The sequence below is a fragment of the Montipora foliosa genome, chromosome 13 (assembly GCF_036669935.1).
Source record: "Montipora foliosa isolate CH-2021 chromosome 13, ASM3666993v2, whole genome shotgun sequence".
NCBI lineage: Eukaryota > Metazoa > Cnidaria > Anthozoa > Scleractinia > Acroporidae > Montipora > Montipora foliosa.
In genome coordinates this window covers 9,947,002-9,972,001 of record NC_090881.1, presented here as the reverse complement: position 1 = coordinate 9,972,001, position 25,000 = coordinate 9,947,002, and the positions used below count along the sequence as shown (strand labels likewise).

At 38.9% G+C, this 25,000-nt stretch overlaps 3 protein-coding genes and 1 non-coding gene across 6 annotated transcripts in view; 2 read left to right on the top strand and 2 right to left on the bottom strand.

Annotated features, from left to right (window-relative positions):
* The window catches only part of LOC137984112 (uncharacterized), a 19,742-nt gene extending 11,754 nt beyond the window's left edge, over window positions 1-7,988 (bottom strand). For both annotated transcript variants that reach the window (XM_068831321.1, XM_068831322.1), the window contains exons 1-3: window positions 7,388-7,988; window positions 4,420-4,458; window positions 1,079-1,189 (exon numbers count right to left, since the gene is read on the bottom strand). In XM_068831321.1, coding sequence (XP_068687422.1) covers window positions 1,079-1,189; window positions 4,420-4,458; window positions 7,388-7,600 — 363 coding nt within the window. In that variant the 5' untranslated portion in view covers window positions 7,601-7,988. The remainder of the gene's footprint in view (window positions 1-1,078; window positions 1,190-4,419; window positions 4,459-7,387) is intronic.
* A 3,344-nt stretch (window positions 7,989-11,332) lies between these two features.
* On the top strand, window positions 11,333-20,280 carry LOC137982489 (uncharacterized). 2 transcript variants are annotated; one of them, XR_011118730.1, is made up of 2 exons: window positions 11,333-11,378; window positions 16,310-16,413. XR_011118730.1 is itself a non-coding variant. In XM_068829585.1 (2 exons), the coding sequence occupies exons 1-2, from the start codon at window positions 11,694-11,696 to the stop codon at window positions 17,597-17,599; spliced, it is 1,368 nt and encodes a 455-aa protein (XP_068685686.1). In that variant the 5' UTR covers window positions 11,687-11,693; the 3' UTR covers window positions 17,600-20,280. The 2 variants fall into 2 exon arrangements, 1 of the variants encoding a protein (XP_068685686.1); XM_068829585.1 differs by lacking the exon at window positions 11,333-11,378 and adding an exon at window positions 11,687-11,771 and having other exon boundaries at window positions 16,310-20,280.
* On the bottom strand, window positions 18,344-18,416 carry Trnaa-ugc (transfer RNA alanine (anticodon UGC)). The gene has a single exon. It is a non-coding gene; the product is annotated as a tRNA-Ala (tRNA).
* A 4,537-nt stretch (window positions 20,281-24,817) lies between the features above and the next one.
* The window catches only part of LOC137983008 (interferon alpha-inducible protein 27-like protein 2A), an 8,199-nt gene continuing 8,016 nt past the window's right edge, over window positions 24,818-25,000 (top strand). The window contains exon 1 of the mRNA XM_068830167.1: window positions 24,818-24,994. Within this exon, the coding sequence (XP_068686268.1) occupies window positions 24,937-24,994 (58 nt within the window). The 5' untranslated portion in view covers window positions 24,818-24,936. The remainder of the gene's footprint in view (window positions 24,995-25,000) is intronic.

Genomic DNA, 25,000 nt, shown 5'->3' with positions numbered 1-25,000 from the left:
CTGCTTAACATTTCAAATTCTGTTTTCCGTAAATCTTTCGTTACTTGTGTTACAAGCCAACCTCGGCAGTTACTAGCTTTAAAATAACTGGTTCCTGGTTTAGGTTAACCTAATTTATTAATACGACTTACTTGTGCAAAGACTGTTTACATCAATCATTAACACGAAGAGAGATAACTTTGGATTTTTCAACAATATATTCGCTTCAATCTAACCCAAAATTATTCAGATGGTCAAAACTTCATATTTATGACCCATTTCCTTGGCTTTTGTGTTTGTCAGCATGATGATTTGCAATACTTCAGAGTTCACATGTTCACAAGTTTGTTTTCGCATGTCACAGATGATTAGCTTTTTAATTATAAGCTCTGTTTTGATTGGCCTAACTCTACATGTATCTTGCTTTGCAAAATAATAATAGTTCACCCTGAAGTCAAAATAGTTTCCTCCCAAACAAAAAATCATTGAAATGAAAAATGATCAGTTGCAATGTTTTTATTGATAATTACACGTAATTTTGTACTGATGGTAGTGGTAGTGGTAGTGGCAGTGGCAGTGGCAGTGGCAGTGGCAGTGGCAGTGGCAATGGTGGTGGCAGTGGTAGTGACAGTGGCATTTAGAGTGGCACTGACAGCGACAGTGATAGTGGAAGTGACAGTGGTAATGGTAGTGGAAGTGACAGTGACAGTGATAGTGGAAGTGACAGTGGTAATGGTAGTGGAAGTGGCAGTGACAGTGACAGTGACAGTGATAGTGGAAGTGACAGTGGTAATGGCAGTGGAAGTGGCAGTGAAAGTGACAGTGACAATGACGGTGACAGTGGTGGTGACAGTGGCAGTGGCAGTGGCAGTGGCAGTAGTAGTTGCAGTCAGCAATAGTAGTAGTAATGGTTGTACATGCAGTAGCTGCCATCGCCACCACCACCACTACCACTACCACTACCCATGAAATATTCTTATTAATTTTGTAACAAGAAGAAACCGACATGACAGTTACAGACTGTAAGACTTCCAGAGATGTTTGAGCACTCAGTCTTGACAGTGACAAGGCTACAGAAGAACAAAACAGTTTCACGTACCTTCATGTACTTGTCATAAAGAAGCTGGACAAATATCTTTCTTGCTAAATATCCCCTGAAATGAGCCTGGATACAAATGGCAGCTGATTCTTCCCTTGACAGCTGATTTGGCTGCAAGAGAATGTCAATTTAGAAGGTTTTACACCACCCTAAGAGTTAGCAATGTACATCAGAATTGCCAATATTTGTGGTCACAGGGATTGTGACTCATGGGTCAATAATTCCAACATTGGTTGATTTGTTCCAAAAAAGCACAAAACTCATACACAATCGTGGTTAACCCTTTCCCTCTAAACAGTACTCTCCTAGATTACGTATGTACTCCTAAATGGGAGCTGGTTAAGGGATGAAAAGGTTACATGTTACATGTGACAGCCTTCTCAAAACCAGCTGGTCGGTGGCTCAATGAGAGAAAGTTTGACCACATTCTCATCCCTAGAGGCAATTCTGTGACAAGATACGGAAATTAAGTTGCAATTTCGCAAATTTTAGATGCAAAATCGTCTTGTTGCATTGTGTTGCGGTGTAGCAAAACAAAATATGAGCCCACAGTACTTGTGGGTTGTTACTTCAAGTAGGGTTGTTAAAGTGTATCATAACAGGGTGTAATTGTAGGTATTCCATAAAAGGTTATGTATAAAGATGAACAGCCACAGCTGCAAGTACATGTATATCTATGTACAACCATCTATAACCATGTACTTAGAGTACATACCTACACAGTACTTGTGTTTAAGGTGATTCCTCAGTATTGCACTGCGCATCCTGTACTGCGCATATGGTGTGTCAACATTATAAATTGGTCAAATTTGCAACATTGTAAATATGGTGTAAGTCGGTCATACACGCTGAAACAGTTCTCAAAACACATAACATAACAAAGTTGTCAATAACCCATAACTCATTGCGAATAAGTATGTGCATTCCGAGAACATGGCGGATTTTGTTGTTTCGAGCTTCGACAATCGAGATAAACAAGGACAATGGTGTTTTACTCTTAAAAGAGCACAGCGACCTATATTTTTTATTGTGTAATTTTGGTATACAAATTACCCCCTTTAAAACAAAAAAACTTATAAAAATTTATCAAAAGGAAAAAAGATTAGCTAAAAATGTACACAGAGCCCCTTACCCAGGGACGTAAATTATGATCTTGAAAACAACGACTCAAGAAACGTTTGGTGTCGACGTTGTTTTAAGTTGAGTGATTTTTTCCATAAACTATATAAGAAAGTGCTCCATATGCTCTAGACTTTCTACCTATCAGGCGTTTTTTCAAGTGTAACTTATAATTAACGAGATGCTTCCGTGAAGCATATACTGGGTTGCCTGTGGTACGAAGGCACTGAATTGTGTGGTATTGAAATACAGCATTCCAGTCTCCGAAGAATAACAAATAAAAAAGAAGCGAGAAACATTGGCTTCTGGGCTGACATGTTGATAATTTTCAAGTTCCCTCACAACTTCTTTTCACCACAAGTGTGCCCTCTGAGCATCTGACTGCTTTGTAATACTAAAATTCATTGAAGTTAAGCCCTTTCGGGTGGGGTTAGTATCACGATGGGAGACCAAAACAATAAACCCCTCATAAAACACAAGGATCTGACCGAAAATACATGTACTATTAACGCTAACAAATGCGAACTCAGCAAAGTACAGATTTTGTTAGCTTGCTTTACGCAAAACAAAATTAATATTGATGCAAAAGCAAATAACTATTGATACACAGTTTTTAGAAAGAGCGAAAGGAAGTTTCCGGAATGGTCGATTGAGAATAAAATATTTACGACATGAAAACAACATTAATTTTGAACCATGAATATAGAATATAAAAAGTTACGATCAGCGACAAACATTTTGGGAGATTTTTGCTACGTTCAAATAAATCGCAAAATCGAAAGTGACATGCCAGAATTCAGCGGGCGCCGTGATTAAGTTATCGCGGCATGTTTACTCGCCAAACAGTGAAGTATCTGTGTCAAATGATGGCAAGATACCGGGTTTTTGTAAGTTTATTTTTCTGTCAAGTGTAATAAAGTTTGACAATGAAATGAGCGAAGTCAAAACAAAGATCACAATCGCCCAACTCTTGTTTATGCAAAGTCAAAATTTGCTCTCCAAGATGTGTACGACGTTATTTATCACCAGGTAATTCCATCTATTTGGAAATAGCAGCTACTTTATTATTCATCTGCGTCACAAATTTTCACTGATTTTGCGGCTCATTTTGTTGAAACTCAAGCACGCTTCCAACAGGCCTGTGAACCCTTCCTGCTTACAGAGCAATACTAAAAAACTTCTCCCATATCACATTTCAACCTTAAGCTCGAAAATTCAATACACAACATGATATTATAATTCCCAAAGGCAGAAAATACCACAGAATCCTTTTCCAGCGAAAAATTTATTGAAACAAACAACATATTTGCTCTTAGAGGCGAAAACCTCTTCCTATTTCATTGCGTGCGTGAAGACAAGAAACTCAATCGTGTCAAATTACCATGTACTTCAGGTAAATACAGCTCACTTTGATTTCTGCTCGACAGGCGATAGATTGTTGTCGAAGTCCATTACTCGTCGCTTTTACGATTCCAGGTATTTGTTTTCACGGCCTGCCTAGTTTATCCAACTGACTTTCCATTATTGAGCTCCATAAGGGTATATTTTGTTTAAAGATCCACTAAAACGCCATTTGCGTTACATGACTTTCGACGCCATTGCAGGTTAAGTTTATCATTCTACTGTGTCCACCAGAGAAGTCTATGCATTTCCACTACCCTCTCTATCCTAAGAAAATACGAGCAGAAGGCTCTATGCAGAAAAGACACCACTAAGCAGTGACGGGCAAGACTTTCACCGACACGGAAAATAAAAAAAATAAGAATAATCTACCCATTTTCCGACTGGCAACCCAGTAATTAATTAATTAAGGATCATGCATTTTGTCAACGCAAGTATATCAACAGGTAAACTTGCCTAGCAGACAATTAAATCTCATAAAAAAAAATGAAGATGGGTCTCACTACTGGCTTTGTGACATTATTTTCTTTTGCCAGTTTTTGTGAATACATGTACATAGAAATGATTTCAAGTAATGGAGAAAGGTTAAGGGTCTCAGCATGACATTTTTCTTATGAAAAGGAATCGCTTGATGCTGGCAATAGTGAAATCCTTACATACATACCTGTATATCTGTTGCCTATGTACACGTAAATTTGGCTTACAATGTCAGCAGTCATTTTGAACAATAAAATTAATAACCAAGACATCACTGTAAAATGGGTCCTCTTTGGGGTCATCCCTACAACCCTTCAATAGTGAAAGATCCATATAGAACTTACCAGAGGTAAAATTTTCTTGGCCAAAGTGGGATTTACAGCCTACAGAAAAGAAAAGCATTCAAATAATATTTTTAGCAAATTGATTGAGGCACAGATAAAACAAATCATGGCACTGAAACAACAATTATTATGACAATACATACATTCTAGTCTACTGTATTATATACTAAAATAGACTTTGTACAATGTACTGTTCTTTAAGAGCTAATCACATGACTTTTGATTGATCAACTTTGCTATATAAAATAAACAAGACATTTTTCACACATGAATTTTTATTAATCGTTCATACAATGTACATGTACTCAAGTGTCATTTTTCCAAGCAAGCTACTATGTACATGTAATCAAGCTCAAATTATGTACTTCTGGTCCCTTTGCCACACTGGTCAATAAGATCTACTTGTTTATTTCTGTACACTTCAGTTGCATTCACATCATGTACATTTTACTTATTAATCAATTTTGTTCAATGCATTTTTTTCTTTCCAGCTTAATCATACTAACACACTCATGTGAAAGTATGAACATGGCTGTTCTCACTGCTTTGAATTCAAGTGCTGATTAGAAGCCTGCCCTGCCAAAACAAATGGCAACCCAAAGGTTAATTTAAAATTGGAATGAAATCCAGGGTTTCCTTAGCACTCAAATTACATGAGACAATAGAGCTACATTGTAACAGAAAGATTGGTTAAAGTTTCAGGAAAACAGGATCCAAAAATTATGCATTTCAATAGTCCCTTATCACCTTGCTGAACCTTCAGGATGGAAACTACCTCTGCTGTGACTCCATCTGGTTAAACTGATAAGGCCCTGACATTTTGATACAAAAATTCTTTTGAAATTATTTTGCCCACCGTAGGGACACTAGAAAGGCTTATCAGCATTAAAACAGAAGAATGTTATGTTTATTTGGCAGGCATTATGATTTCTCTCTCAAAAACATGACCATGAATGTCAATCATACATGTGCACTGCTTGCTGTTTGCACAAACTCAGCAAACTTCCTGGGACAGTGCAGATTTGGTACATGTTTATGAGTAAAAAAAAAATACTCATTCACAGGCTATTGAAGAGACCTACAAATTGATCTTTTCCTCTTTAGAAATGTTTGACCAAGATGTAGAATAATAAAGAAGCCATTATTATTTTTTCATTCATAATAACATTACATGTACTTATTTACTTCTCAAAAAATTTTCTTTCTACAGTACAGCTGGAGTTCAAGTCATGTTTTCTGTAAATATATATAGTTTAAAAAAACAAAAATCCTCCTTGATATGATTCCAATCATACAGAAAGTAAAACACCTCAGAATTAAAAAAAAAATGTAAAATTGTGCAACCTTCAGTAAGCTGAAGAAATCTAGTCATAGCCAAAGAACTGCTTGTATCAGCAAAAAAAAAAACAAAAAATTGCAGATTACTGCCATAATTTCCCCCATCACAATCAACATGTTATGATTCAAGATGATATTTTTAGTGCTGGTCAAATTACAGGGAACCTTGATTAGCAAATAATGGATTCTTCTCAAACAAACAAACATAATCCCCTACTTACAGCCTTAAATTCGGTTTTAAAAATGCTCACTCTTTCCATTTCAAAGCACAGAACAACACTTGGCTATCAGTTGATGCAGATTTTGAGTTTTAACTTTACACGCACATCTGCAGAATTACACAGTACACAATAAATAAACCACTTGGCTTTAAAGTGTAGCTAGGTCAGGATGTTCCTACAATTGGCTACAAATCCAGATAAAAACAAGAAAAAACACTCATTTGCAATAATGGATCATTATCGATATTAATCTTCAGCACAGCCACGTTATTTTGACAGTCAGAGTCCAATCCAACATTACAAGATCACAGTTCAGAAAATATAAAGCACCTGGAAGTTTTTTCTGTGAATCTTCCAGACACAAACTTTAGTGTTTCCAGTTTCAATGTAATAACATAAACAAAGGCATATCTCTTATTGCTGATAACAAATTCCATCAAAGAAGATTGATGCAGTGGAACTAATCCTTCACAATTCTAGTCTATTCGTCTCTTCCCCAATGCTATTTTTCAAAGCTGTCTGCGGATTGTCACAACGTATTTATTCCTAGGGAATTGTCACAACATATTTATTCCTGAGGAATGCACTGCAAACAAAGTTTCGCAGGGAAACAAAATTTCATGATAAGAATTTGCAAAAAAAGAGATCATCAAAAGAAAGAAAGACATTTTCATCTCCACGGAACCAAATTAAGAAACTCCCTTCAAAAACAAACATGTCATTTGCACACTGGAAAGTGAAATCTACTTAAATTAATATGTGCCAACAGAAAATATCTTTTTTTCATTAACAAATGAGAAAACAAACAGTCTGCCAAGAAGTTTTAAACTTGCCCTTTTAAAGTAGTACCACATGCAAAAACAAGGTATGCTGCAAGAAAACGGTACTTGTTATTGCACACATTAAAACGATTGATGTTTCGCTATCTTAAAAAACCGGAGGTAATATTGAGAAACAGGATTTCATGAAATTCTCGATTAACCCATGGCACTGTATTGCTTTATCACAAACCACCGTCACAGTCTAGACTATGCGTTTGTAGAAGACAGATATGTGCTATATGCTTTAAATATTGACAACATCAACCAAAATTGATTATTCAAAGCTTTTTTTAGAATTTCAATTAACAAAACTATGCCAAGTAAAAGTTCAAAGCGTATCGCGTTCAAATTTGTTGACGCAAAGAACATGCTTTTAAAAACGAACAGAAAGCAAATTAAATAGTACGCTCAGATCACGAATCTCCTCACAGCTGTTTCTTCGCATAGAAACGAGAAAGCTAATAAATAAATAATAGTGAGAAAAAACCAGACTAAACTCACATCTACAAGTCAACCAAGCTTTCATAAATAAAGATGTCGCCTTAAGTAAGCTCTCCTCATTATGCTCTGTCTGTTGAATTCACTTACCGCCATCGCCGCTCGGGTTCTGTTGTAAGAATTCTTTTTTATCGCTCCCATGTCTAAAACTTGCAATGTGTCGTCAACTGTTACGTCTAATATATCTGGAAAGATATTGTCTTCATTGTCGTAGACGCTTGTATCTTGGTAACTACAGCCATTATTGTACTCGTGGTCACCACCATTTATAGTTGCGGTGGCGGTTGCTGACTCGGATGCCATTTACGTCCCAAAACAAGCTCGCACAATTCGCTATCACCATCGAGAAAAATCTTCACCAAATGCCAACCTCGATTTTTCGTCGATCACAGCTCAGTCATATGAAGTAAGCTTATCGGATTTCACGGTTTTCAAGGACTTCAAACACGCAACTCCAGTCTTCGAGTTGCAATATCCAACACCCAACCTTCGACGTCACTTCCTTTTCGTATCGTGTTCCCGAATGCCAAAAAATCTCTGAAATGCCCTTTGCCAGCTTGACGACATACTAAAGTAATTCTAGATCTGAACTTTAAATACCCGAAATATACACGCAGAAACCCACCCCAAAATCAGTGATTATTTCAGAAACAAGTGCTTCTCTCTATCATTTTCATATGTAAATTTGTGTAAGGGGAATCTGTCACAACGCCAGGTTACTAGCGCCTGGTGTCATGCGTAAGCCCGCTGTAAAACAAAACTGCATCTTTCCCTTTCCGGAAATTTCGTCTGGAGTAAGAGGAATCGGAAATAAATGTCTGATGGTGTTGCTTGACCCTATCAACGCTTCTTTTGTTTCCGGGATCTCGTTAAGGTGACTACCAAATTATATTTGAAAGGAGCAAAGAAAAAGTGAGTTTCTTTTTCTTTCATTTCTATAGCCAAATACAAATGAGAGCGAGAGGAACTCTCATCAACTCTCAAGAGCTCCGACCATCGAATTTGAACCTGCTCAAATTTTTCATGAAAATTGGCGAGAGTTTTGTCTCGATTGACCGCGCACGAGAGTTTTGCGGTCAGCAGTTACTGTTTTTTTTTTTTTTTTTCCAGCGGGCTTTAATAGACAAAAAAAGAAAAAACTCTTGAATATGGAGTCGGATTAGGGGGACCGAGGACAACGCGAACGCCAAGGCTTTTCAAAACTAATTACTGAGTATCCCCTTCCTCCTCATTAAACATAAGCATTATAAATAAATGGCACAAAATTCATATCTACGTCAGAAAGGGTTTTCCCAGACTGTCTTTTGTTTGAGCATGACTGACTCTCGACGAACTCTCGACAAACTCTTGCTCTCGTTTGGCCAACTCTCAATTAGCCTGCGAAAGCATCCGTTTCTCCTTCGCTCTTCACCGCTGGGGACGTTTCGCGAGGAGGAACGTCCCCAGCGGCGAAGAGCGAAGGAGAAACGGATGCTTTCGCAGGCTAACTCTCAATCACTCGCATCGATCCCCATGAGCTGTGTTTCAACTCTCGCTCTCGTTTGTCCGGGGCTTTATAGCCGGCGTGCAAGCTACTCATCTTGGGGATCGCAAATTGCGGACGCGCGAGTGAACGGGGACACGCGAGGGGCGTCCATGTTATGAAACAAGATGAAAAGGGCTTTCAGCCGCTGCAAACGTTTTACGACTGCGCACTTAGATTAAGAGTTTGGACTGCCTCTGCTTGGGTAGCCTGCGAGCAGCCTCACTCATCGGCGAGCCGGCCTCGCCGATGAGAAGAATGGGGCGAAGAAATTTCTTCTCACTGGCGAAGCCGGCGAAAATAATATAGTGACCCTGCTCGCAGGCTACTGCTTGGGTCTCAAATAACAGACAGTACGAATAATCGATCTCTCACTCGATCTCAGAAACTCAGTCTCCGAGAAATAGTTTTAAATAGCTGTAAGAAATCCGCTGCATAGGGACTTTAAAAGAGAGGCCACAAGTCCGGGACATACTTCGACGAGTGCGAGACAAATCATTCAGTTATTTTTTTTGCTTGCGTTGAGTGAGCAAACAAAGCTAAAACCGACATGGAGCAGTTCCAGAAAGAGCCCCAAAAAACACCGCAACATCACTTATCACTTATTTACTTCAGAGTTAAATCAAATTTTCCTTTTTTTTAAGGACCTTTAAAAAAACGCTTAATTTAGGACTGAGGCTCAACGTTCTTGTTATTTATTTATTATGTTTTTTTTTTTGTTTTGTTTTGTTTTTTTTTGGGGGGGGGGGGGGGGGGGGCGTTCGATTGGAGCTTTAAAACGTGCTGAACGTGTTCTTAAAGTTCTGTGTTATGCTGAGGTCAGCTAAACTGCAGAATACCGGGCCACTGTATTTGTTCAGTACATGCCTTGTTCTTCAAACGATACCCGTCGTACCCAGCTTGGAAAGTTCAAATACAAACAAGACGCCAAACAGGCGCTCACGTGGGATGCACTGAATAAAGCAAGAAACGGGCAGCGTCTGTAAATAAAATGCTACAGTCTGCGACAAAATTACTTGAAACAGTACACAAATACACAGATCTAAAGCTTTCGCGTCTCACTCTTCCCTCACAATGTTGGTTGGACGCCAGTTTCTGAGCCCATTTGGCAAAACACCATGAGGGCAAGGTATTAAAAAGTGTTTCAACCATTTTGTCCGAGGGAGTAGTTTTTATTCATATTACGAGTGTTGTAGCAGCTCAAATCAGCTCAAACCAATTGTAATTCGTCCGTTACAGTACGGTAAGAACAGCCTTAGATACTTCGGACCTCATTTGTGGTCCAAACTTAACTCAAGTATAAGATCGGAACCTTCTGTTAGTGTTTTTAAGAACAAAATTACAAAACTTGACTTAAAATACTTGACCTGATTATAATTTTTTTTAACTATATATGTGTACATACATTAATATTTCTTAGCAGTGAATTGTGAATTAGATTAGATTTACTGTATTTTTGTTTTCTTTCCTTTTGTCTCCCCGATTAGTAGGGCACATGTGCCCGGCTATAAGATTTGAGAATTAAATAAAGTTATTATTGTAGTACGTAAGTATGCTTACAAATATAAGTAGGAAAAGGCACTATTGTGTAACAATCCCTACTGTTAAACCTATTTACAAACCAATTGGTAATAACTAACGAACCAACATTTGAGAAAGGAACAAGAGTTTATATTCCTTAATAACTCGTCGAAACCTTGAATGACCTTACTATGTTTAGGGTGTACGATAAAACTGCCTTCTGCATATTAAACAAAACCTGGTTCCCTCTATCCAAACCTAAAAACTTCCTAACTTTCTCCGCCGTCTCCATAGAGTAGCCTCCTAGTACATCAACTATCACATTAAACTGTGTGATAGTGTGGCCGGGGAACTGTTGGCGCATCTCCCATCTCAACGGCGCATACTTGTCAGTTTTCTCCTGTTCCTTCTGTTCTCTGTTGGAAACCCATTATTATTATTATTATTATTTTTATTATTACAGTATGATGTATCATAGAGACGAATAAGTTAATACGAAAAACGGTAAAAGCACAATAAGTAAAACGACTGCAAATGTTATAATGGGATACGAGATGAAGTTCTTGGATTTTACAGCCAAAAAATATAATAATTTGATTTGGCTACAGTTGATATTTGCATTTTTTAAGGGAAAGATAAGATGGATAGTATAAAGAGGCAGTTTTATTTTGATTGACAGCATATGTAAAATATCTTTTCGCGGTAAACATCAAATAATTCTCTTCGCTCGCAAACGTTTGAGGTATTTTTATATATAAATCATCATAGGTTACTTTTTTGTGGCATTAAATCGTATTTAAAGAAAGTATTAAGCAATGAAAACCTACAAGCCACGTAAATATCCGAGGTCTGGCGCTAGCAATAGGAAAAAGAGAAAACAATATCGGAAAGATCAGATAAAAATACGAGGTAGGTTAGCGGAATTAAGACAAAGGATAATGATTATCAGAACTCTTGCCCTCAGCCTCGTCCGACAAAGCATGTCGGCGAATAAATTATCGTACTATTTGAAGAAAAATCCTGGGAATTCAAAAGGTGGTGAGTAAGGCTCTTACACAATATAGTCTTCTTACAAAATGACGCAGAAATTTCTACGTAAACGATTCATAAAACCAGCCGGCATTCTGATATCGCAGTCACCATTTGTTTGCGATGGTTTATACGCACATCCCATATTGGGGAAAATATAAATATGTGCGGCTACAAAGATAAGGATATGTTTTTTTAGCCGTTTTGGTTTGAAATAAGGTGTCGTTTTTTTACCATTTTGTTAAGGTATGGTTTGTGAACTCTAGTCTTGAATAGGGTATGTTTTTTTTATTCTTCATCATTAGGCGATAAGACCATCAGCAAATGAAAGCATTTCTCAGATTATTAAGTCAACCGTGTAACAGCTTGTCACGCTCTCCTGTCAAGTGCCTGGCTCCCGGGGTGTGTTGAACTGAAGCTGACATGCATTCTGTAATTATGCCAGTGCTTTATGCAACCTGCTGCTTTATTGGGTGGAATTTTGAGCTCTAAACTTTGCACAGTTTTGTATCCTGCTTAATGAAATCATATAAACATTGCCTTTAACATTGCTCTGAACTAAGGAAGCTGTTTCAGGAAGCGGGCTGCACACCCTCACCCAAGTTTTCTGGGAGTACCCCTCCTCCTGTGGTCCGCTTCCAGTTTTTCTGTGCTCCTGCTGTTCGAGGAGATCAATTTGCGCATCCTTTTTCTGTTTGGCATGAGGGCCGATCCACGCACGCCGACAACATGCGCCAAAAATCCGAAAAATATTCGCCACAATGAAGCTAACGGAACGCTTGAACTTGCGAGAGATGTCGTGTCCTCTGATTGGCCAATTATGGGGAATTTCTAACCCCGGTAAAAACGCAGTATTTAACAAGTTTGGATATCCAAACACACTTGTTTGGAAATCAATTAGCCAAAGAACACGAAAAAAGGTAGTACTTGAGCAAATGTAGTTTTAGGCTTCGAACTTTCGAACAAAGAAACTTCCTTTTGGCAACTTATTTGGCGGTCACGGAAATCGGGACAACTCATCCCTAGCTGCTTCTTCCATTTCTCAAAATTGCAACCGAGGAGGTTAATGCAAAATGCAAATCACTCTTTAATCTCGTACACAGATCTCACTCTGTCACTGGAAATGTGAGATCTGGTAAAGTTCGACAGTACACCATTTTTCATTGGCTACTTAAAAAAGGTTACGGCAATGTAAGCTACGCTCCGATTGGCTTATTTCGCGGGGCACTCAGTGAAGGTTTGGTTTTCGCAAGCTCATGTGCTGTTGTGCGGAGGAAAGTTTTGTTTTTTTCCGACGCCGGAAAAGCTTTACAGTTGAGGAAAATCATTTTAAAAAATTTGCGACATTTATGTAAATGGTATCGACGAAAGCCCCACTTACCCTGCCACTCGAATAAAGTTCTGCGTAGCTGGCTACACGCTACGCAGAAACTAATAAATTCAAGTTGAAGTATGTAATTTATTCAAAACAGTATTCCTCGTTCTTAAAGCGTGACTCGCGAATTAAGTAGTGAATTTTACGGTTAGATTACCTACATTTTTCACGAGATCGTGTGAAGGATCGTGTCAAGAAAACAGCGCTCGTTGCAGTGTTAGGTCTAAGTGTTAGGTCTAAGCACTCTTTAACATTTTCGCTTTCAATTTACGATTTGGTTAACTACACTTTTCACGAGATTGTGTGAAGAAAATAGCACTCGTTTACTGATTAATTTCTAAGCGTTCGTTTCAGTGATTAGGCCTAAACTTCTTTAACATTTTAGCTTTCAATTTACGGTTCGGCTAACTACACTTTGCACGAGATCGTGTGAAGGCAATAGCACTCGTTTATTGAATAAGCCTAAGCGATCGTTTCAGTGATTCTGCAATTGATTGCGCAGCCATTTCAAGAACTCATGCCTCGAGTTTTACCAGGGTCACAAAAAGGCTCGTCCAAAAGTAGGAACAGGCATTAAATCATATTTACTTGAAGACTGATTAATTAAAAAAAAGCAGTCATGATATAGAAATTCTCTCAACATTTTTGTAGCTGTTAATTTTCTCCTCGAAAGCGGATGATTGGAAAACAACACTGCAAGTTCAGCTGTGCATGTGCGGCTAACCTTTCAATAAAATTAATTAACAACAAATGTTGCTCTGACATAACACATACTTTTCCTTTTCACTTTTAATGCGCTTCACAAGTGAGATTAACATTATAAAACTGGTTGTCACTGGTCACACGAGACCGAGGCTGGGAGAGGGTAAGTCCATTCCTGAGGTAAGATGCCAAAATACTTTTGAAGAACTCAAACAATGGAAAGCCCCTGAATGACCAAACAATGTGGTAAGATTAAACCTACATTTCACTTATAATTCTTCTCCGTGAAACCCTTTGCCATAGACTAATATCGGCAGCGAATTAAAACACTTTTGTAAGGTCGGTCTCCTGCGTGGGAAAACTGTTGAACTATAAGACTTACGTTCATGATGAAAGAACGCGTAATAAGATACACATTCTCACCCCGTGCTTGTCATGAGGGAAAGATCGAACGTACTTTTTTGCTGCCTACTCCAAATTGTACCGACGTGAAAGACTGTAAACTAATTCAAAATGGCGGCTGTCAGTCTACAGTAAATGTCAGAGCATACTCTCTCAAAATGCCTTTTAGTCTACAAAATTCCGTATATTCTCTAGCTAGAGTTCATAGACGGATTTATCTTGGTTCTTTACAGAGAATCAGCTCATGATCATTGGTAACATTTTGTGGACGATCTGATAACAGGCTAGTCCAAACAAACACACTTTCCACAAGAGCCATCAAGACAACCTTTCATGGAACTTTGCAGTCGATCCTGGCTCGCAAATCCAAGACCACAATTGACGCCGGAAGAGAAGCTAACAAAGCGAATTTAACAGACAGAATGGGTTTTTTTATGACGAGATCACGGGTTCTGTGGGATCTAGTCAGGTGATTTCTTTCCTGGACTACTTACTTCCGCGTCTTGAAAACTTAGAAGGCAAGACCATTTGATACGCTCACGGACAATTCAGGAAATGCTTTCTTTTTTTACTTGGAATATATTGTTCGCCAAGCAAAATTTCTTAAATCCTGACTTCAAGTTCTCTCAACACTTCAGTTGTCATCATTACATTTTCAAGGGTCATTGTCATGCGATGACATACGCAGTATTTCTCACAACCAGATATTTTAACAGACTTTAATTTTTTTTGCCTTTTGGATTTAATACAGCTTCCGAAAAACAACAAAATTTATATTGATCTATTATCGATGATTTCGAGTCCAATAAATAAAAGTGAACGCAAATATCATGCCATGAATTCAGTGAATTCAGTGAAGTGTGACCGGAAACACTGTCGGCCGTAAAAGCACTTACATGAAAATGTTTTTTTCTCTGTGATATACCAAATATATTATCAAGTCTATCAAGGTTAGCACGCCATTTCAATGCTGAATGGGAGTGCATTTATTTCCAAGAGACGGCTTTGAATTCGATTCGAAACCGCTCAAGGTAAGGAGAGGAAAAAATTCAGCCGTGTTTTACTCACCGCTTGGGGTTTTGTATTAAATTCGTGCAACAAATAAACACAACCAGTGCACTGCGTTGCTCTGACTTAAATGCAGCTTTTTCTTTAAAATATTCAAATACCCATTTCAGAGCGAAGATAGTAAACATTTATCAACAAACGATGATGTGGTGGTCTCTGACATTTAAGCGACTGGCTAGAAATAAACAACACAAGTTCGGGAGGTTATAACGAACATCTTAGCCACACATATGATTTGTTTCACGTTCATTGAATGTTTATAACCTAAGTAGTAAAATAGAATGATTACACAAGTTACTTCGATGTTTTTTAGTCAAAAATGAGCAGATAACGAAGTAGAAAGTCAAAATGTCGGGGGCATTCAAAAGATATAAAATTATTGTAAAAGGTACTTAATTCTAAATTGTAAAATGTACTTTTAGCAATGTAAATGCAATATTTCAAGGAGCCGATTATCGGCAATTTGGCCAATGTTTGCCCCCAAGCATAACACATGGCTAATTTGCATGACAATTTGAAAACCAACATGGCGGCTATCGTGAATAAGGACTATTGTATGAGTTTATTCCTCAGAGCCTCTAGATGATGCCTTTTGTTTTGGACTGAATTTTAATATATCGAAATTGGTCTATCTGATGATCATTCTCGACCCCAGTGCTTACGCTGCTTCCGGCAGTCATGCGCAAAAGAGCTCTGGAGTCGAGATTGTCTGATGATTGGAATTTTAGCTATGGTTTTCAATAAAATTGATTGACAACAAGTGTTGCTCTGAACGCATGACAGTTAATAGTCATCATCATAACACATACTTTCCCTCAGTTTTCACTTTTAATGCGCTTCACATGTGAGTGAACATAACAAATCAGGATGACACTGGTCACTCGAGACTGAGGTTGGGAGAGGCATAAGTCCATTCCAGAGATAAGATCCCAAGCTTACAATTCACTCAAAATAATTTATTTGTGAAAGTCTTTGTCATAGACTTATATCGGCAACGCTTTAAAACATTCTTAGCTGGAAGAGTCTTGCTCGTTTTCAAGTAATTTTTGGGTTGTAAGGTCGGTCTCCTTGGTGGGAAAACTGCTGAACTAAAATTTACCCTCATGATAAAGGAAAATATAAGGATTGACGCGTAATAAGATACTCATTCCCAAACCGTGCTTGTCACGAGGGAAAGATGATACTTTTTTTCTGCCTTCCGCCTTCCAGACAGCACAGACAAATTCCAATCTCAATTTTACCGACGTGGAAGACTGGAAACTAATTCAAAATGGCGGCTGTCAGTTTACAGTAGATGCCAGATTTAACTCTTTCAAAAATGCCTTTTAGTCTACAAAATTCCGTATATTCTCTAGCTAGAGTTCATAGACGGATTTATCTTGGTTTTTTACAGAGAATCAGCTCATTGGTAACATTTTGTAGACGATCTGATAACAGGCTAGTCCAAACAAGCACACTTCCCACAAGAGCCAACAAGACAACCTTTCATGGCTCTCCTCTGAAGCATCAAGTGACTTTTTTGCACGGCTCGGAAATATATTTAGCTAGAAAGATTGTCAAAGCGGCTCAAAAGCTGGAGAAATCTCGGGAAAGATCAGCAGAACTGTTGAAAATCTTGCGTAAGAAACGTCTGGAAGGGCTCGCAAATCCAAGGCCTCAGTTGACGCCGGAAGAGAAGCTGACAAAACGGATTGAATGGCTCCCTTCCATAAAAAAGCTTCTAATTTTCTACTGGGCGCGAGTGAAATCAAAACGTGACCTTACACCCGTTCAAAAATTTGCAGTTATTAAGTGCATCGCAAAGTATTTTTCCACAGATACTCAAATGAGAGACGTGTTTTTAGAACACGAATTGCAACAAAGGTTCTTTCAGATGTTTGTTCAAGATATAAGGGCGAATCTCGACGCTTACGATGCCCATCAGTTGCAGAAAATTGTGGTCTACATGGCGAAATTATGTGTGACAGATTCTGTTATTTACGGGAATCTTGCGAGAGCCATTTTGCACTGCAATCTGAGAGATTACTCCACAAAAGAATTGTCGCAACTTTGCTGGGCATTTGCCAAGTATCACCCAGATGTTGATAAGATATTCGAAGCTCTGGACAAGGAGATCTTTTCAAGAGATCTGTCAGATTTTAATTCTGCAGAACTGTGCACAATAGTTTGGTCCTTTGCAGAGTATGGGATTTTAGATAAACCTGAGTTTTATTTGGCATTGGGTAATGAGATTTTAAGTCGTGATCTCAGCCAGTTCCAGCCTTGGATGCTCGCCTCATTTGTGTTTGCGTATTCAAAGGTAGACCCTCTGAAAGAGAAGGTGCTCAAAATGGTGGAAGAAGAATTGCATCAGCGTGGAGAACTGAAACCATTTGGGACAAATGATCTTGCAATGGTGGTCATAGCCTTCGCAAGGAATGGCAAACTTCAGCCTAGACTTTTTCGAAAGCTTGAAGTTGTAATGATGAAACGACGAGACTATAAAGAAACCCTAACCATTGAACATTTGCAAGAGATGTATGATTTGCTCAAAGCCAGCAAGTTTCACTTAGCACAAATCAGAAAAATCATTGAAAAATATTTGTATCCGGATAAAGTCAACTCTATATTTGATATTCTCTATCGACCGCGCAGAGCATGGAAGGAAAAGGTCTTTCATCAAACACAGTTTAAAGCTTATTAGAACAGAGAGGTATGCCTATGCTCAGCACAGTTACTAATGGCTGGCCTCTAACTGAATAATCAAGTGTACAAGTTGACCCTTGAGGTCAGATAATGGCAATATACTACCACAGGCTCCCTGTGGTCTTAAGAATCTTTAACGCTTTTTTAATTCAGCATAAATTATGGGCATAAATTGGATTAGTGCCTTAGTGGGATACCCAAGATTTTCTCTGGTGGAGGTGTCCACATTGTTTCACTTTGAGCAAACGTAAAGATCAGATCATCACAATGAAATAGTAAATGCAGGCATTTAATGGGGAGTTAAACTTGACTGAAGAACCTATTTCCTTGTTTGTGTCTGCAATAAAGATGTCTGTATTAGGAGCAGACACTTAAATGACTCCCTTGAATGCATCCATGGGTGCCCAATACTTCAACTTTTGTTTTCCTTCAGCATAAAATTACGTTGTGAAGTCGTTTTTGATGGGCAACATTGAAACTATCGGTTGTTTTTGATCACAGATCAGTGTTGATTGGCTCTTGAACAATGGACCCTGGGGTAACATCTCAGGTGCGCTGCCTTAAACCCATCAATAATGTTCGGTTACAGTTTTCGATTGCTCAAACGTTTTGACAGAACTTACTGGATTTCCCAGCTGACTTGGCATGCATTGTTGGAAGTGAAGTCGAAAGGTAGAAGTGATCCTTGCACCTAACTGGACAATTTCAGCAATTGTCTCTTATAGGCACTTGAAAATTCAGGAGGCTCCAATGGGATTCGAACCCATGACCTCTGCAATGCAGGTGCAATACTCTACCAACTGAGCTGTGAAGGCACTCAGTTGGGAGCAGGTCATTTTGTTGGGCTCATGTGTTCCTGTGAAAGGGCTCGATAAAATAAGTGCATTTATTATATAAACACCAATGAAATACCAATTGACATGCTATCTTCGCATGTGAAACGATCACTGTTGTTATGGTTACATATAAAAATCGCGCCTTTTGATGCATTTTGTGAAATGATTTAGTATTTCATTGGTGTCTATATAATAAACAGAATATTACATGGACGCTTAGAGATATGAAATTTCTCTTCTTGTGTTGAAAAATATTTCACTCATTCACTGCGCTCACTCGTGAAATATTCTTCAACACTGGAAGAGAAATTTCGCATCTCCGCGCGGCCATGTAATTGAAGTGAGAAAGCCCAACCAAATTGCTGAAATGTTGTGTAAAATGGTTGTTTCAGTTGAGAGAGCATTGCAGAGAGAGAGTTTGTTCTACGTACTCTGCGAGAGACTTGACTTAATCGGTAAAAGGTCGTCATTCTATGATTCTTAAATGTGGACACTAGTTTTATTATATGTTAATGTTTTAAGTTTGTTATGAAAGGATGTGATTTTGCAATAAATTTTCAGCCTTTTACGTTGACACTAGCTCGCAGAAAAGCAAGTCTTAATTGATTTGTTACAGTTCGATTTACATGTAACATCCTGTGAGTGATGTTATTCTTGTTTGCTATTTTAATCGCTAGAGATGACTATTTTACAATTTTAATTAATCCTGAACATCCAAGCCGTCTCGTGTTCAGTACTCGGACTCAGCGGCTCAGTGGTCCTGAGTTCGAATCCTGCTGATGCCACCTGAGTTTTTCAATGTCTCTAAGAGACAATTTTTCAAAAAAATGAATTGTCCAGATAAATGCGAGGATGACTTCTCCACATTGAAAAGATCTATTTTATGTACATGTACTCACCTATGATCTATGAGAGGACAGATGCATACTGTAGCTAACGTTATCGTACAAAACTTTTAATTCCGTGGGTTGCCTGTAGAACACAGGCAGCCCATGGTTAAAAACCGGTCGCTCGTCTTTTTTTTTTTCTTCTTCGTAATCTGATAGAGCAATTAGCCATGTGCTTGCGCTTCTCACTGAAGTTAAGCCCTGTTAACTGAGGTTAACACTTGGATGCATATGGGTGATTGCAGTTAATTCCCCGAGTGTTCACTTTGTCTTCTCTTTTTTCTTCTTAGTCCCAAATGGCAACGTTTTTCGTAAATTCCCGTTTTACGCGGAAAGCGACAAGATAAAACTTTCACCAGAATCGCATCGGAGGCGGTTGTTACGAATCTGTTGTTTTTTTTTTCTTTTTGCATTGTATTTACAACATTTTGTGCAATTTCGAAGATCGTACCCACCATTTCAGTGTCAAGAATTGCTTTTTTGGCTCATTCATGGAGTGGATGAGCCATGAATTTGATGGAACAGATGTAGATGGAAGTTGCAGGGCGCGAACGCTAGTGATTTTCACGTTTCATCTTTAGAAAAAGTCGACTTAAGTTCGATGAATACGAGGTACAAATGTGCAAAGGTACTAAATAATGTGCAGTCTAATAGGCTAATAGTGGGAGGCGCGGTGGCCTCATGGTTAGTGCGCTCGGTCCTGGCAAGGGACATTGTGTTGTGTTCTTGGGCAACACGCTTTACTCTCACAGTGCTTCTCTCCACCCAGGTGTTCCAAAGATATACTTCAGGGTGGAAACTGGATCCTTCTTTTGTGACCCATCTCCTTTCTGTAGCCAAAAAAAAAAAAAACCGAACGAAAATGTCCAGAATGTAGTTTGCCAACACATCTGATTACTCAGCTCTCTTCGCCCTCGACCGGAAGTTTCCCCAACGGTTTTGCTTCGAAACATGTATCTCCCCCAACATTTTCCTGAGTATTCGCGGAAAACAAAGAAAACGATTGTTGCAATGCAAACAGACATATTTACGTACACTGGTCCAGATGCATGGCCTACGGCCGATTATTGAATAAGGCATTGTAACAAGAACCTGCAGATAGAGGAGAGGGGTAGGTGCGGTTTGTACCATGCAAGGCATAACTTTTGAAGCTAGTCATACGAAAGCCGAATTCAATAATTATTGTATCATAAATTCAAAATGTTTTACACAGCTCTAAAAAAGTGTGCTTATTGCGTCCGCATCTGTTTCAAATGTACAGAGCTACGCAAATAGATCAGTGATGTGACCTCATTTGACAAATGACGTTTTTGTCGGCTGGGTAGAATAAGGTCAAAATAATACATGCACTAATTAACAATAGCGATTAGACCTCTCAGTGGACGCCAAACACTTTGTTCCAAGTTGCCTTCACACTCACTCCTGACCAACATCTTTGACAGGATGTCTTGTTTGGTTGTTTCACGAAAATGCCTGTTTAAAAGACAGGATACGACAAAGTTAGTGTTTGCCGTCCTGTGAGAGGTGCTAGTGTTCTAAATGTCTGGCTGCCAATAACTCATGTTGTTCCAAAAAAAAAAAGGTACGCACGGACCATGGAGTCATTAGAACGTCTTATTTGGGCAAGATACTACAAATTAATGCATATGCGTATATGTTGCTTCTGTTCATGCTTTGCACTTGGGTGTATTGTAGACACTTTTTATTTTTAGTTTTAAGGGAATTTTGTAGCAAAAGAAGATACTGGGAGCAGAACTAGAACGTAGCCTACAATCCTTTGATAGGGTGAAGTAACAATAATTGCTGGACTGGTCATACGACGACAGACACTTGGTCCCACTTTTAAACAGGCATTTTCAGGAAACAACCAACCAAAACATCCAGTCCAAAGGAGCGATGTATCTTATATTTTTAACAAATGTTATTATCTTCATAGTACCCGACAGGGATTCCTCCGAGTCGGTGTTCAAGACCTCGATTTCAAATTTCTTTTGAACCTCAAAGATTCGACACTTCCATGGCAACGAGTCAAAATTTACGAAGGTGCACTTTTGTCTTTTGACATTCAGCACATCATAAGCTTGAAAAAGTGTTTGGTTTCCTGGTATACAAACTACAACAGTTCCAGGTTCAATGTAAGGTCTCATAGACTCAAAATAACGTTGATGGTCGGATGCTGGTTCCATACGGGACCACAATAGGGCCATTTATACGGGAAAAAATAAGACGCTAACTTTAGTCGCGTCTTACATATGTAAGTCACGTATAGAGTAAGACGCGAACGCTTGTTTTGTACCATTTATACGAGCAGTTCGCGTTTTATTTAAGACGCGTCTTATTTTCTCCCGTATAAATGGCTCTAAAATCAATATCCTTTTTACTGACCAAAGGAGTATCAGAAATTTCTCAACCTCACTTGACCAACAAATAATCCAGAGTCGGTTCCTCCTGAGTATTCCATCGCTCTCCTTCATCCCCATTTAAGCTAATGTCTCGAACGCTTGTACCTTCCTTTGCAGAGGCAATCCACGCTATAAGACATGCACCTCTGCAGGTTCCCCACAAACAAGGAGCTTGGCACGTATATCTGAACTCTTTCTGCCTTGTCAATCAAATAAAGCTTAAAACTCGTAAAAATGCTAATTTCTGACTACACTAACACGAGACTTGTCGAGACTCGTAACTCAATGTCACAAGTTGCCCCAGCCTGCCTTAACTCATTTGACCTTTCGTCGCCTTTAATCACTGATAAACATTTTCGCAAATTAAAGTGGAGAGACCTTCTGTTGTATAACGGAACCACACAGGCATTTGATCAAGGTCTCTGACGCCAGGGAAACAAGTATTTTCCTCTTTTTGACTTACAACCGCTCTTAAAAGGGAGGATTGCCTTATAATTCAGTTTTAATTCTTGAACGAAAAATCACGGCCAAAGTACATGAATTCCATATAAAATAATTATTTACTGTAAATGAATCCTTTTTCTTAAAGAACGAAAAGAGTGCTACATGCTTACACAAGTGTTGCTACTACTATAGTCTTGACTTCTCCAGCAGAGGTTAAATTGCGTTGACTAGTTTTTCTTTTTTTGAATCAACTTCCCTGCCGCGTTTTATCAGTAGCGAGACTCCCAAACGATTTCATGTCTTTCCTAGGGATTTGTTGGTTGTCAAGTTGCGTTTGCGCCCATAAACGTTTTTCTTACCTTTGACTGGTGAAATCAGAAGCAAGAGAATAAGCCAAGTGTGAGAGGACAGCTCCATTCTTTACTCTTTTAGCGATTTATAGCTAGAGTTCACGTATGGTTAAACGTTTGTGGCAGACGTCACCAGATATAACCAGAAATGCAGTCGTAATTTAATGGATACGAAATAATTTGAATGAGCATCACGAAATGTCGCTATGCCATTTGGCCGAAGCGGAAAATACCATAATACTCTTTGTTTGTCCTCCCAAATTTTGCATAAGCATTGTCTCCAGTTTCTCTTGGGTCTTACAATGGTCCCATGCCCGGAAAACAAAACAAAAAACAATGCTTATTCAGAATTTGGGTAGACAAACAAAGAGTATTATGGTATTTTTTGCTTGGGCCAAATAGCATAGGGACACTTCGTGATCAGTCAGTATGAAACGAGCATTGCGGACTGCGGACCGGTTATAAAACGCGGACTGCGGACTAGGTATGAAACAAAAATTGTACTTTACTCCACGAATATAAAAAAGGAAACGAAGAAAGGGGAACTTTATTTAAGTGTCTAGTCGTTCTAGCGCTAGAGCAGTAATTGGGAACACTGTAAACTGAAATCAACAATAAACGCAAATCAAGATAAACACTTAGTAGAGGGAGTGGAAAAAATGTTAAGGGGAAAAACGGAAACACTTTTGGCATAGACTTTAACTATTCGTATATTTCCATCTTTTGTATTAAAGTCTTCTGAGTGTTGTTGTCTTAGTTCGAGCCAGGATGGCCGGATGGATTCTACACACTTTTGGCTCGTCACGCAATCTTTACTCCCAAAGTCTGCGTTAGTCCTGTTCCGGGACTCCCTCTTACCCCGCCCTGAAAATGGGCCTGGAGGTTCCAGGCCCATTTTCAGGGCGGGGTAAGAGGGAGTCCCGGAACAGGACTAAGCCTGCGTAAGAGGCTTCAGATCAAGTTGGTAGTGTGTACGCGTAAATCAGGACACTGGGACTATGATAGTTTGTTTGTTTGTTATTTGTCTGAGCAGGTTGAAGTTGTTCTCTTGGTCGAGTGTTGTTTACAGACGGCCCGTGCGACAGTGAGATGAACAAAAAGTTGTATCAATCGCGATCGCAACAAAAGATTTTAATATTTTGCGAATAGATAGAGAGGGACCCCTGTCCAAACATCACAGTGGAATCTGTTCCGAAGATATGTTAATGATTGACAGGACACATGACGTCATGTGCACGGAATATGCGCAGAAGTAAATATCTGTGGATTTTTCGTAGGAAAATCGTAGAACACTTGTAGATCGGGTCGACATAGTTTTGTTTTCGTTTTGCGTGATGTTCAATATATATCCCCGCGTCCAGTTATTTTTGTTTGGTCTCGGGTCAAAATAAATTAACTCTGTTGAAGTCAGCATCTCCCACTGAAGTCCTTCAAAGTTCTCGATTTCTAAACATAAAGCTGGTGATCCGCGAAGGATTTCATAAATTACTTTCGTGTCTTACCTCTGATAAATACAACATAAAAACGTTTTGCAATTTCAACTAAAACGTTCAGTGAGCTATTGATCGTCGTCTTGAGAATCCAAAAAATATCCAGTTTAACGCTATGGTTGATAATTTCGACGCGAAACATTTTTTTCCACCATTCTCATGTTGAACTTCAAGTCATTTCGTCAGCCTGTCGCTCATAGTTTCTTGCTCTGGGCCTTCAGTGTATTGTATTCAGTCCCGTTTTATACCACCCACTTGAATAAAAGCATTTGATACCCGGTCCGCAGTCCGGGTCCGCCGTCCGCAGTCTGTGTTTTATAATGACCGTTACGTGATGTTTATTTAAATTGTCGGGTACCCATTAAATTACATGAGTATTTCTGGCTACTATCGATCTTAGACGTCCGTGGACAAGGGCTTTTTTTCAGCTCACTTCACGAACCGTTGATTTCAGTTTGCGCGGTTAAAAAATTCTGATCACGTGATAACATTTTTTGTGGCTCTGTTGTTTCGAATATACTTATATCTGGTGAGGCTATTTTCTGTTGCTCTCCCCAAAGAGAAAATCACGAAACGATGTTGACGGCGAGTAAAACCGTCCGAAGCTATTACGGGTAACCCGAGTAAAAGCCTTGTCCGAGGCCGGATAGGAAGCTGGTTTTGTTCTTTTCTAGGCCGTGGGAGGAATGAAGGACTGGTCGGTATTTTCAAAACTGTAGAGCCACAAAAAATGTTACCACGTGATCAGAATTTTTCAACTGCAGACTGAAATCAACAGTCCGTGAAGTCATGTGAAGTGGGCTGAAAAAAAGCCTTTGTCCACGGACGTCTGAGATCGATAGTATATCTGGTGACGTTTGCCACAAAAATTCAACCGTACGTGAAGGCTAGGGATAAGTCGTTTTTGAGAGCTAAAAGAGTAAAGAATGGAGCTGTCCTCTCACACCTGGCTTATTTTCTTGCTTCTGATTTCACCAGTCAAAGGTAAGA

Coding starts and splice junctions, on each gene's coding strand:
- LOC137982489 (XM_068829585.1), top strand. CDS start 11,694: ATGAAAGCATTTCTCAGATTATTAAGTCAACCGTGTAACAGCTTGTCA. Junction 11,772..16,309: donor TCAAGTGCCTGGCTCCCGGG/GTGTGTTGAACT, acceptor GGTTTTTTACAG/AGAATCAGCTCATTGGTAAC.